We start from the raw sequence: 13,327 nt of genomic DNA, 5'->3' as shown, positions 1-13,327 counted from the left end.
GTATGATCTAAAAAGAACCAGTGTGTCCTGGCCAGAAACAACTGACGACAATAATCTGGTAGATGTCTTTAGATACTTAAGTCTATGTTCTGGGATAGAACCAGTTTATAACTCTTGAATTTCAAGTTTTTTCACCTGTATTGTTCCTTTTTACTCAATTCAGAGTCTGTTTCAGGAAGTAGGAATAAAAGTAGACGGTTATATGGGCAGCACCTCTCCATCAAGGCATTTCTCTTCATTGGATATTGCAGTCTGCACAATTGAGAGAGCCAATGGTCTGATCAATCGCCTCATAGAGGAAAATAAGATGGATCTGTTAGGTAAGAAAGTTAGAAAATAAGTAAATACTTTCTATTGCTATTTTTGATGGAATGAGTGGAGCCGTTGTGATTTCTCTAGGTCCCATTTGTTTTTCTCTTGTCTATTATCTACTTCTGGAGGCAAGAATTGGCATCTCAATATCTTATTTCAAAGATATTGAGTCTTTTAAATGTCTTCTTGGCGCAGTCATAAAAAGAATGAAATCATGTCCTTTGTAGCAAAGCCACATGGATGCAGCTGGAGCCATTATCCTAAGCCAATTAACGCAGGAACAGAAAACCAAGTACCACATGTTCTCACTCGTAAGTGGGAATTAACCTTTGAGTACTCATGGACATAAAGATAGCGACAACAGAAACTGGGGACTACTAGAAGGGAACAAGGGTTGAAAAACTAACTATTTAATAATAGGGTACTATTGCTAAGTACCTGGGTGATGGGATCATTTGTATCCAAACCTCAGCATTACACAATATACCCAGGTAACAGACCTTCACATGTACCCCCAAATCTAAAATAAAAGTTGATATAAAGGAAATTAAATAGAGTGAAATAAAGGTTGGAAAAAAATTCTTCATGGATGTGACATTCTGTAAAAACCTAGTATCTGGAAAATCTTTTTAGGAATGGTGGTTGTGGATGAATTACATATGCTGGGAGACTCTCACCGAGGGTATCTGCTGGAACTTTTGCTGACCAAAATTTGCTATATTACTCGGAAATCAGCATCTTGGTAAGTACATGAAATAACTGAGTTCCTGAGATTTCAAACAATGTTGAGAAAGTGTCTGAAAAATGCATAAGTATGAGTTAAATAAATTAAGGGAGTGTAATATTTTTCTTATTGAGAAAACTTATGGATAGTAGTTTGTTTTTGTTCCAGAAGTCAGTCCAGGCATGGTGGCTGACACCTGTAATCCCAGCACTTTGGAAGGCTGATGTGGGAGGATCACTTGATCCTGAGTTCCAGACCAGCCTGGGCAACACAGTGAGACCCCATTTCTATAAATAATAAAAAAAATTAGCTGGGCATGGTGGCACACACCTGTAGTCCCAGCTTCTCAGTAGGCTGAGGCAGGAGGATTACTTAAGCCCAAGAGTTCCAGGCTGCAATGAGGTATGATTGTGCCACTTTACTCTAGCCTGGGCAACACAGCAAGACCATGTCTGTAACAACAACAGAAAAAGTATTTCAGGTTGCAACTGATTTTAGATTACCGTGTAAACATTCTTAATTTTCTGACTGCTCACCTTTCAATGTATACATTTTTATTATAGATTTTTAAAAATCTAGTTTCTGTATTTGTCATCTATATATATATAAGTAGTCAGGCTAATTTTGAAAAAAATATTATTTTTTTAGCCCTCACTTCTCAGAGGCAACTACCTTTCAACTCTTCTAGCTTTTTAAAAATATTTACAGCAGTATCTCTAATTGTGGCTACTTAATTTTTTAAATTTCAGACCTTATATCTTGACTTTTACTATGAAAGATGAAGATCTAGCTTTCTTTTAAATTTTTTACTAACCACTACCCAATCTTCTCCCTTCTCTACAGTCTCTCCTTATCCTCTCATTATCTTCCTATTCTTCAAATATAGTTATGTTATGATTTTGCTTAGATCATTATTCAGTGTTACACTATTATGACTATATAAATGACATTGGTAACTGGGCTATAGTGTAATATGATTACTTTTGCTTTTCTAAACAACTTTTTGTTTTCTCTGAAATTAATAACTGTCTTTTTTGTTTGATGGCTTGGTTTTCCAGATACTTACTGCTAATTTATCCCTAGCCTCCTCCCCAGTTGTGTATTCTACCACATTTGCTATTCTGCCAGTCATCTTCTTGAAGATTTTCCTGAAGCCCTTCAAGTTGTTATATATGTGCTATATAGCAATCATCTTGGGATTCCCTTCCCCCTACCAATTTTTTGACCATATGTCTGTCTTGATTTACCATCTCATTTTGGTGGGAATATCTTCCAGGAACTTCTACTTTATTTCAGTGAACACACATAGGTATAAACTTTTTGAGAACTTGCATGTCTGAAAATGCCTCATAATTCTTTCTTTCTTTTTTTTTTTTTTTTGAGATGGAGTTCCGCTCTTTTGCCCAGGCTGGAGTGAAGTGGCGTGATCTCGGCTCACTGCAACCTCCATCTCCCGGGTTCAAGCGATTCTCCTGCCTGAGCCTCCTGAGTAGCTGGGATTATAGGCGCCTGCCACCACACCCAGCTAATTTGTGTATTTTTAGTAGAGACAGGGTTTCACCATGTTGGCCAGGCTGGTCTCGAATGCCTGACCTCAGGTGATCTACCCACCTCGGCCTCCCAAAGTGCTAGGTTTATAGGCATGAGCCACTGTGCCCGGCCTCCATAATTATGGACTGTCCAGGTATAAAAGTCAAGATTAGAAATACTTTTCCTTCAGAGTTGTCAAGGCATTACTTCATTTTCTCATTGCTATTGAGAAATTCAGTGCTATGATGGTTTTTCATCCTTTGTAAACAATTTTTTAAATTCTGTCTGGGAATTTTTAGGCACTCCTCTTTTTCCACAGTGCTGTGAAATTTCATACTGATGTGTGTTGGTGTTGGTCTATTTTTAGTCATTGTGCTGGGTACTCAATAGATTCTTTTCAGTTAAGGGAGAATTGAACACATCTCTCTTGTGATAGAACAAGCAGATAACCATCTATATCCCAAATCACTAGGGATATAGAAAATCTGATTAATATAATCAGCAAATTTGACCTAATGGATATATATTGAACAATTACCTCAAAACAGCAGAGTACCTGTGCATTTGAGTTACACATGGAACATTTATCAAAAAGTTTTCCATATGCTGGACCATAAAGCAAGTCTTAACATATTTTAATGGATTCATATCATTTATTTTCTAACAACAGTGAATTTAGCTATAAGAAAAGCATAACTAGGACATGTCTACATGACTAGAAATAAACACATTTTTGACACACTTTTAGATCAAAAAAGTAATCACAACAGAAGTTAGAAAATAGTTTGAACTGAAAGTATAATAAAAATATCTCTTAACAAAACTTGTGAAGGGCAGCAAAAGTTGTTTTTAAAAGGAAATTGATAGCATAAAGTGTATATATTATTAAGGAAGAGAGACTGAGAATCAATTATTTAATTATCCATCCCAATAACTTAGAAAAAAGGCCAAGCATGGTGGCTCATGCCTGTAATCCCAGCACTTTGGGAGGCCAAGGCAGGCAGATCACTTGAGGCCAGTTCTAGATGAGCCTGCCCAACATGGCAAAACCCTGTCTCTACTAAAAATACAAAATTTGGCTGGGCGTGGTGATGCATACCTGCAATCCCAGCTACTCAGGTGGCATAAGAATCACTTGAACCCTGGAGGTAGAGGTTGCCATGAGCCAAGATCATGCCTTTGCACTCCAGCCTGGGTGACAGAGCTAGACCCTGTCTCAAAAAAAAAAAAGTAAAATAATGCAACAGAAAGCTTGATAAACTAATAAAAACAGAGCAAAAAATGAAAGAGGAAATTCACTATCCAGACATTTAAAAATTCTACAAATGAATAAGAAAAACACAACCCACTATATCAATGGACAAAAAAACAGGCTTTTGAAACAGTATTGGCTGGGCGTGGTGGCTCACGCCTGTAATTCCAACACTTTGAGAGGCTGAGGTGGGTGGATCACGAGGTCAGGAGATCAAGACCATCCTGGCTAACATGGTGAAAACCCGTCTCTACTAAAAATACAAAAAATTAGCCAGGCGTGGTGGTGGGCGCCTGTAGTCCCAGCTACTCGGGAGGCTGAGGCAGGAGAATGGCAGGAACCCAGGAGACGGAGCTTGCAGTGAGTGGGCGACAGAGCAAGACTCCGTCTCAAAAAAAAAAAAAAGGGTATCCACATGGTTCATACACATGAAGTGATGCTCAGTAGTCTCATTGGTTATCAGGGAACTGTAAATTACTTCTTCAAAGAAATACTGGCTGGGCACAGTGGCTCACACCTGTAATCCCAGCACTTTGGGAGGCCGAGGTGGGTAAATCACAAGGTCGGGAGTTCGAGACCAGCCTGGCCAACACAGTGAAACCCTGTCTCTGCTAAACATACAAAAATTAGCCAGGTGTGGTGGTACACACCTATAGTCCCAGCTACTTGGGAGGCTAAGGCAGGAGAATCACTTGAACCTGGGAGGCGGAGGTTGCAGTGAGCCGAGACAGGTCCATTGCACTCCAGCCTGGGTGACAGAGCAAGACCCTGTCTAAAAAAAAAGAAATACTACCACATACTGTCTATAACTGCCAACATTAAAAAGATTGACAATACCAAGTGGTGACAAGATTATGGAACAATAGAAAACACAGATTGTGGAGGTGTTACTTTGGAAAACAATGTGGGATTATCTACTAAAATTGAAGATATTCTGTGACTCAGTAATCTGTGGCTCAGTAATTTTATTCTTAGGTATATATCCTAAAGAAATGTATGCATGTGTGTACCAAAGGGCATAACCAAGCATATTGTTAGCAACACTAATTATTAATGTATTATATATCTTTTAATGTTCTTTTCATTTGTTTTTTTACAGTCAGGCAGATCTAGCCAGTTCTCTGTCTAATGCTGTGCAAATCGTTGGCATGAGTGCTACCCTTCCTAATTTGGAGCTTGTGGCTTCCTGGTTGAATGCTGAACTCTACCATACCGACTTTCGCCCTGTACCGCTTTTGGAGTCAGTAAAAGTTGGAAATTCCATATATGACTCTTCAATGAAACTTGTGAGGGAATTTGAGCCCATGCTACAAGTGAAGGTAAATCAATATGTGTACATCACTACTATTTTTATCTGTGTGTTTGATTTCATTTTCTAGCAAATTGCTAACAAATTCTGAATGATGTAATTGGGAGTTACATATACATTAGGATTAATATTAAGCTAATTGGTTTCCTCTTAAAGAATTGGTGGTGAGCTGGGTGTGGTGGCTGACGTCTGTAATCCCAACATGTTGGGAGGCCAAGGCGGGTGGATCACTTGAGGTCAAGAGTTAGAGACCATCATGGCCAACATGTGAAACCCTGTCGCTACTAAAAATACAAAAATTAGCTGGGTGTGGTGGTGGGCGCCTGTAATCCCAGCTACTCGGGAGGCTGAGGCAGGAGAATTGCTTGAACATGGGAGGCTGAGGCAGGAGAATTGCTTGAACATGGGAGGCAGAGGCTGCAGTGAGCCGAGATCATGCCACTGCACTCCAGCCTGGGCAACAGAGTAAGACTCCATCCCCCACCAAAAAAAATATTGGCGGTGATGGTGAGAGAGGAAATGTAGTTGTACCTTTAATTTAAATAAATAATTGTTTCCTGATATATAATATAAACATTTAAAAAAAATAACTGATCTTGTAGCGTTTTCTTTTTACTGGGAAAAGATTTTCTTATGGTTTAGTTTACACTGCTAGTGTGCAAGATTAACTTTTTTGTTAAATGGTAGGTATAATATATAGTAGAGTGAAAAGAATATTATTTTTGTAGTCTGATAGATCTACCTCTGATACTTAATAGAGATACTTGATATGGCTGAGATAGTAGTTGAATCACAAAACCTATCTGAACCTCATATCTTCACCTATTAAATAGGATATTATAATCCCTATCTTGAATATTGTAAGAATTAAATATGATTTTTAAAAATTATCTGGCATCTAGAAAGTTACTTGATAAATAAGTACCCTCCCATACTCCCAAATACACTTTAATCCTGAGGTTAAAGAACTGACTCATGTACATTGGTGGAGTGAGGCATCTGCTGTTTTTGTGCAGAGTTGTGCCTCTGAGTACTAAAACAGCTAAGGGTCATTTTAGAATTGGAAATAGAATTGGAAATTCATGTGTTTCACTAACTACCTAGGTATGCATTTGTAGCTTCTGCATACTTGGTATGGAATCTTGCTTGCTTTGCTCTGTGCCCCATATTTCGCCTGGCTATGCCTTGGTTACTTCAATACATTTATGTGTGAACACATTCATTTGCTCTCCTGTTAATTTTTTTCTTCTTTTACCATGTCTGTGCCTCCACCCTTTTGAACCACTTATATTTCTTACCTGGATTATTGAAATATTTCCTAATTGTTCTCTCTGCTTCTGACCTTGTCCCTTTCAGTCTGTGCTTACAGGAGCTAGTGATCTATTTAAAATGAACATCAGATCATGTTACCCTTCTTCTCAGAAACTTGCAGTGGCTTTCTGTTTCATTTAGAATAAAAGCCAGTGTCTTCTTAGTAGTCTATGAGGTCCTACATGATCTACATCCCCCACCCCTCTTAGTGCTCCATCTACTATGTTCCCTCTCACTTCCTTCACACTGGCCTCTGCTGTTTTTTAATACAACAAGAGTTTCTGGCCTCAAGTTCTCTTTTTCTAGAATACTTTCCCCTTAGGGCCATCAGTGTGGTTTACTCTTTCATCTTTGGACTTTTTTACTCAAATGTCACCATCTTAGACCTTCCCTGGCCAACTTGTCTAAATTATAGTGTTCTCCCTTACATGGTCTCTATTTCTTTTCCCTTAGCACTTTTCAAAACCAAACATATTATTATTATTATTATTATTATTATTATTATTATTATTATTGAGATGGAGTTTTGCTCTTGTTGCCCAGGCTGGAGTGCAATGGCACGATCTCAGCTCACCGCAACCTCCGCCTCCCGGGTTCAAGCTATTCTTTTGCCTCAGCCTCCCGAGTAGCTGGGATTACAGACATGCGCCACCATGCCCAACTAATTTTGTATTTTTACTAGAGGCGGAGCTTCTCCATGTTGGTCAGGCTGGTCTCGAGCTCCCGACCTCAGGCCTCGGCCTCCCAAAGTGCTGGGATTACAGGAGTGAGCCACTGCGCCCTGTCCCTTATGTATTTTACTTACCTCATATTTGTAATTATCTATCTCTTCCTACTGGAGTAGAAACATTATGAGGGTAGAGCTTTTTTTCTGCTTTGTTCGCAGCTCCATCCCCAGTACCTAGAACAATATTTGACAAATAGTAAATATTTGTTTAATGAGTGAATAGATGGATGCATTAATCCAGTTTTTAATACATACATTGACATACTTCCAGTATGGAGAACTTGCAGGGCCACCACAGTGGATTCACACGTGCCCTTTTGTTCATTTGAAATGTGTTGCCTTTCATTGAGATAATGTTTCCCCACCTTCACATCTCAGCTAAATTGTTTTCTCAGGACAATTTTTCTTTCAGATCTTTCTGTCAAATATGAGGCCTCAAAACACCGTAAAACTCTCTTTTAATGGTATATATTATTGTTGTATTTTATATTTATTTATTTAGTACAGATGCTCTTCGACTTATGATAGGGTTATATCCTGATAAACTCATCGTAAGTTGAAAATGCCTTTAATACATTTAACCTACTGAATATCATAACTTAGCCTAGCCTACCTTAAATGTTCTCAGAACATTTACATCAGCCTATAGTTGGGCAAAATCATTTAGCACAAAGCCTGTTTTATAATAAAGTATTGAATATCTTATAATTTAATGAATACTGTGCTGAGAGTGAAAAATAGAAGAGTTGTATGGGCACCCAAAGTATGGTTTCTATTGAGTGCATACTGCTTTTGCACCACTGTAAAATAAAAAAAATCATAAAGTCCAATCATTTTAAGTTGAGGACATCTGTATTTTAATGTGTCTCTTGGTGAGACTATAAACCCCTTGACTATTAGGATCTTGACTTTCTTTTTACTCAATATTGTATTCCCATTGCCTGAGGGTTGGAGCTCAGTAAATATTAGTTGAATGAATAGTAAGTATTTCTTTCACCTTTCATCATTAGGAGTTTATTTTTTCTTCTTTTTTTTCCTTTCTTTTGTTATTGACTTTGTAACTGATTTTCATTATGCCTTAAAGAAGAAAAAGCTTCCCCAGAAAGGAAAATGAGTGCTTTTAAACTGATGTGAGAATCTTTTGAAAGTACCACTAAAGTGGTTATTTATCTTTCTGTTTTAGGGAGATGAGGACCATGTTGTTAGTTTATGTTATGAGACGATTCGTGATAACCATTCAGTATTACTTTTTTGTCCATCAAAGAAATGGTGTGAGAAGCTGGCAGATATCATTGCTCGAGAGTTTTATAATCTACATCATCAAGCTGAGGGTGAGTTATGGATGGAAAGGAAAGTCTTCATGCTTAGTACATTTGCTTGAAAGTAATGGTAGTGATTATATTAGCAAAAACATGGCTTTTGTTCATCATTGTCACTGCCTGCCCACTAGGTGGTATCCTTTTTACCAAGCTGTGCTTTTGTGATTCTAATCATATTCCGTCCCTAGTGTAGACTATGTATACACACACATGCTTAGACTAATCAGCTTTAGATTTTTAGAATACTGGGTATATACTATAGTTCTTTATCAGGGATCCATGGGCTTTAAGAGTTTGATCTTTGGAGCCCCTAAATTGGATGCAAAACTTCACATGTAGACATTTCTTTGGGGAAAGTAACCATATCTTTCTTTATATTTCCAAAGGAATGTGTAACTCTGAAAAGAATCATACACACATACATACATATGTATAAGTTGACCCTTGAATGACATGGGTTTGAATTGCGTGCGTTCATTTATATGTGGATTTTTTTTCAATACATAATATATTAGAAAATGTTTTGGTGATTTGTGTTAATTTGAAAAAACTGACAAGCTATGTAGCCTAGAAACATGAAAACATTAAAAAACAAAAAGAAAAAGGTATGTCATGTAGCCTAAAACATATGTAGATACTAGTCTATTTTATCACATACTACCTTAAAATATACACAAATCTATTATTTATTTATTATTTTTTGAGACAGAGTCTCGCACCGTCTCTTAGGCTGGAATACAATGGCATAATCTCGGCTCACTGCAACCTCTGCCTCCTGTGTTCAAGTGATTCTTCCATCTTAGCCTCCCCAGTAGCTGGGTTTACAAGCACCCGCCATCATGCCCGGCTAATTTTTGTATTTGTGTAGAGACGAGGTTTCACCATGTTAGCCAAGATGGTCTTGAACTCCTGATCTGAAGTGATCCTCCTGCCTTGGCCTCCCAAAATGCTGGGATTACAGGCATGAGCCACTGTGCCCGGCCCAAATCTTTTATTAAAAATTAAAATTTCTGCCAGGTGTGGTGGCTCATGCCTGTAATCCCAGCACTTTGGGAGGCTGAGGAGGGTGGATCACCTGAGGTCAGGAGTTCGAGACCAGCCTGGCTAACATAGTGAAACCCCGTTTCTACTAAATACAAATAATTAGCTGGGTGTGGTGGTGCACGCCTGTAATCCCAGCTACTCGGGAGGCTGAGGTGGGAGAATCACTTGAACCCGGGAGGCAGAGGTTGCAGTGAGCTGAGATCGTGCCATTGCACTCCAGCTTGGGCAACAAGAGCGAAACTCCATCTCAAAAAAAAAAAAAATTAAAATTTCCAGCCCAGCCAACATAGTGAAACCCCATCTCTCCTAAATACAAAAATTAGCTGGATGTGATGGCGGGCACCTGTAATCCTACCTACATGGGAGGATAAGGCAGGAGAATCACTTGAACCTGGGAGGTGGAGGCTGCAGTGAGCCGAGATCACGCCACTTTACTCTAACCTAGGTGACAGAGTGAGACCCTCTCTCGAATAAATAAATAAATATTTATCAAAACTTATGCACACAGACACAGACCATACATGGCCCCATTCACAGAAGAAAAATGTAAACAAATGTAAAGAGGCAGTGTTAAATCATAACTGCATAAAATTAACTAGTATATACTGTACTACTACTGTAATAATTTTATAGCCACCTCCTGCTGCTGTTGCAGTGAGCTCACGTGTTGTAAGTATGCACTTAAAATATGACGCTTATCACCTTCATATGAGCAGTTTGTGTCTCATAAATTTCATATTGCAGTAAAAAGTAATTTATCATGTTTCTCATGTACTTTTCATCATATTTAGTGCAGTACTGTAAACCTTGAATAATACCATGGGACCAATTTGAGGTGCCACTAGTGATGCTGGAAGTGTTCTGAAGAAGCAGAGAAAAGTAGTGGCATTCTAAGAAAAAATTGAATTGCTTGCTATGTACCATAAGTTGAGGTCTGCAGCTGCATTTACTATTTTAAGATAAATGCATCGAGCTTAAGTACTACTGTAAAAAAGGAAGGAAATTTGTGAAGCTATTGCTGCAGCTTTGCACATTTTATGAAATACTTCTTCATCTGATTTTGAAAATGCAGTTTTATGTGGCTGCAGGATCACTATATGAAAGGCATACCTGCTGGGTGAGGTGGCTTATGTCAATAATTCCAGCACTTTGGAAGGCCAAGGCAGGAGGATCACTTGTGTCCAGGAGTTTGAGACCAGCATAGGCAACATAGTGAGACCTTATCTCTACAAAAGTTAAAAAATTAGGCTGGGCATGGTGGTTCACACCTGTAATCCCAGCACTTTGGGAGGATGAGGTGGGCGGATCACCTGAGGTCAGGAGTTTGAGACCAGCCTGGACAACATGGTGAAACCCTGTCTCTACTAAAAAATATAAAAATTAGCCAGGCGTGGTGGGGCATGCCTGTAGTCCCAGCCACTTGGGAGGCTGAGGCAGGAGAATTGCTTGAACCTGGGAGGCAGAGGTTGCAGTGAGCCGAGATCGTGCCACCGCACTCCACCCTGGGCGATGGAGCGAGACTCCATCTCAAAAAAAAATATCCAGGTGTGGTGATGTGTGCCTATAGTTCCAGCTACTTGGGAGGCTGAGGTGGGAGGATCGTTTGAGCCTGGGAGGTAAAGGGTGCAGTCAGCCATGATCGTGCCACTGTGCTTAGCTCAGTCTGGGTGGCAGAGTGAGATCCTGTCGCCACAGATGCACGTGCGTGCGCGCACGCACACACACACACACATACAGAGACACACACACACACACACACACAGAAGAAATACATACCTATAGACTCTACTATGATTTGAGAAAAAATGAAGTCCATATGGCAACTTAAAGCAAAAGGATCTAAAGCTGGAGAATTTAATGCCAGCAAAAGATGGTTGGATAATTTTAGAAAGAGGTTTATATGTGGATTTTTTTCAATACATAGTATATTGGAAAATTTTTTGGTGATTTGTATGAATTTGAAAAAATGTCAAGATAACAGGAGATGCAAGACCAAGAGGCTGCAGATGAGTTCCAAGATACCATTAAGAAAATTATTGAGGAGAAAGGATATCTGCCTGAACAGATTTTTAATGCAGATGGAAGTGCCCTATTCTGAGAAAAAAAAAAAATTGCCACAAAGAACCCATTTATTAGTAAGAAAGAGAAGAAAGCACCAGGATTTAAGGCAGGAAGGGATAGGCTAACTCTTGTTTTGTGCAAATGCAGTTGGGTTTATGATCAGGACTACTCATGTCTATAAAACAGCTAATACTCAAGCCTTAGAGGGAATAGATAAACACTAGTTGCCAGTCTTTTGGTTGTACAAGAAGGACTGGAGAGTGAGAACCCTTTCTCTGGATTCGTTTCATCGATGCTTTGTTTCTGAAGTCAGGAAATACATTGCCAGTAAGGGACTGCCTTTTCACTTTCTTTTGATATTGAACAATGCCTTGGGCCATCCAGAACCCCTTGAGTTCAACACTTAAGGCATCAAAGTGATCTACTTACCCCCAAACACAGCATCTCTAATTTGGTCTGTAGATCAAGGGGTCATGAGGACATTTAAAGCTCATTACGCACTGTACTCTATGGAAAGGACTGTCAACATTATGGAAGAGAACCCCGATAGAACCTTGTGAAAGTCTTGAACGAAAATCATGAAAAAGATTGTGAAAATGGCAAAAAAAGGTGGAGGTATGAACGAAATCATGAAAAAGATTGTGAAAATGGCAAAAAAAGGTGGAGGTAAAGGGTTTCAAGATATGAATCTTGGAGAAATTCAAGAGCTAGTAGACACCACATCAGAGGAATTAACAGAAGATGACTTGAAGGAAATGAGTGCTTCCAAACAAGTGCCAGATGATGAGTAAGAAGACACAGAAGAAGCAGTACCAGAAAACAAGTTGACATTAGACAATTTGGCAGGATTCTAATTATTCAAGACTGCTTCTGACTTTTTTTATGGCACGGACCCTTCTATGATATCGGCACTGAAACAACAGCAAATGGCGAAAGGATTGGTACCGTATATAAACATTTTTAGAGAATGAAAAAGCAAAAACAGGCAGAAATTATAATGTATTTGCGTAAAGTTACACCAAGCGTGCCTGCCTCTACTGCCACCACTTCTGCCTCTGCCACCCCTGAGACAGCAAGATGAACCCCTTCTGTTTCTCCTTCATCAGCCTACTCAAGGTAAAGATGATGAAGATGAAGACTTTTATGATGATCTACTTCCAGTTAATGAATAGTAAATGTATTTTCTCTTTTTTGTTTTCTTTTCTTTTTTTTTTTTTGAGACGGAGTCTCGGTCTTTTGCCCAGGCTGGAGTGCAGTGGCACTATCTTGGCCCACTGCAAGCTCCGCCTCCCAGGTTCATGCCATTCTCCTGCCTCAGCCTCCCGAGTAGCTGGGACTACAGGTGCCCACCACCACGCCCAGCTAATTTTTTGTATTTTTAGTAGAGACGGGGTTTCACCGTGTTAGCCAGGATGGTCTCGATCTCCTAACCTCGTGATCCACTCGCCCTGGACTCCCAAAGTGCTGGGATTACAGTTGTGAGACACCACCTATTAGTAGTTAACTTTTGGGGAAGTCAAGTTGTGTGCAGATTTTTGACTGGGGGTTTCTGTGTTTCTAACTCCTGTGTTGTTTGACAGTCAACTCTGTGTTTGTGTGTGTGTGTGTGTGTGTGTGTGTATTTATACACAAATATACACGCACATGCATGTATATACAAATGTATTTTAAAATAAGCTCTGAGGTATTATTTATAAGAAAATGTACCCATTTTGTATGTATATGATAAATTTTAACA

The 13,327-nt window shown here is 39.2% G+C and overlaps 1 protein-coding gene across 20 annotated transcripts in view; it reads left to right on the top strand.

The window, feature by feature from the left end:
- POLQ (DNA polymerase theta) overlaps positions 1 to 13,327 on the top strand; it is a 113,125-nt gene that overhangs the window by 7,045 nt on the left and 92,753 nt on the right. For 17 of the 20 annotated variants that reach the window (XR_010155309.1, XR_010155306.1, XR_010155308.1 and 14 more), the window contains 4 exons: positions 164 to 320; positions 946 to 1,054; positions 4,918 to 5,137; positions 8,349 to 8,496. Coding sequence is in view for 10 of the 20 variants with exons in the window: in XM_001165150.7 (XP_001165150.3) it covers positions 164 to 320; positions 946 to 1,054; positions 4,918 to 5,137; positions 8,349 to 8,496 (634 nt within the window). In the remaining 10 variants the exon portion in view is untranslated. The remainder of the gene's footprint in view (positions 1 to 163; positions 321 to 945; positions 1,055 to 4,917; positions 5,138 to 8,348; positions 8,497 to 13,327) is intronic. The other 3 variants (XM_063806147.1, XM_063806146.1, XM_063806148.1) reach the window with 1 other exon arrangement.

This window comes from Pan troglodytes, chromosome 2 (genome assembly GCF_028858775.2).
Source record: "Pan troglodytes isolate AG18354 chromosome 2, NHGRI_mPanTro3-v2.0_pri, whole genome shotgun sequence".
NCBI classification, from domain to species: domain Eukaryota; kingdom Metazoa; phylum Chordata; class Mammalia; order Primates; family Hominidae; genus Pan; species Pan troglodytes.
Note: the sequence above shows the minus strand (reverse complement) of the source record. Positions and strands in the feature narration are given on the sequence as shown.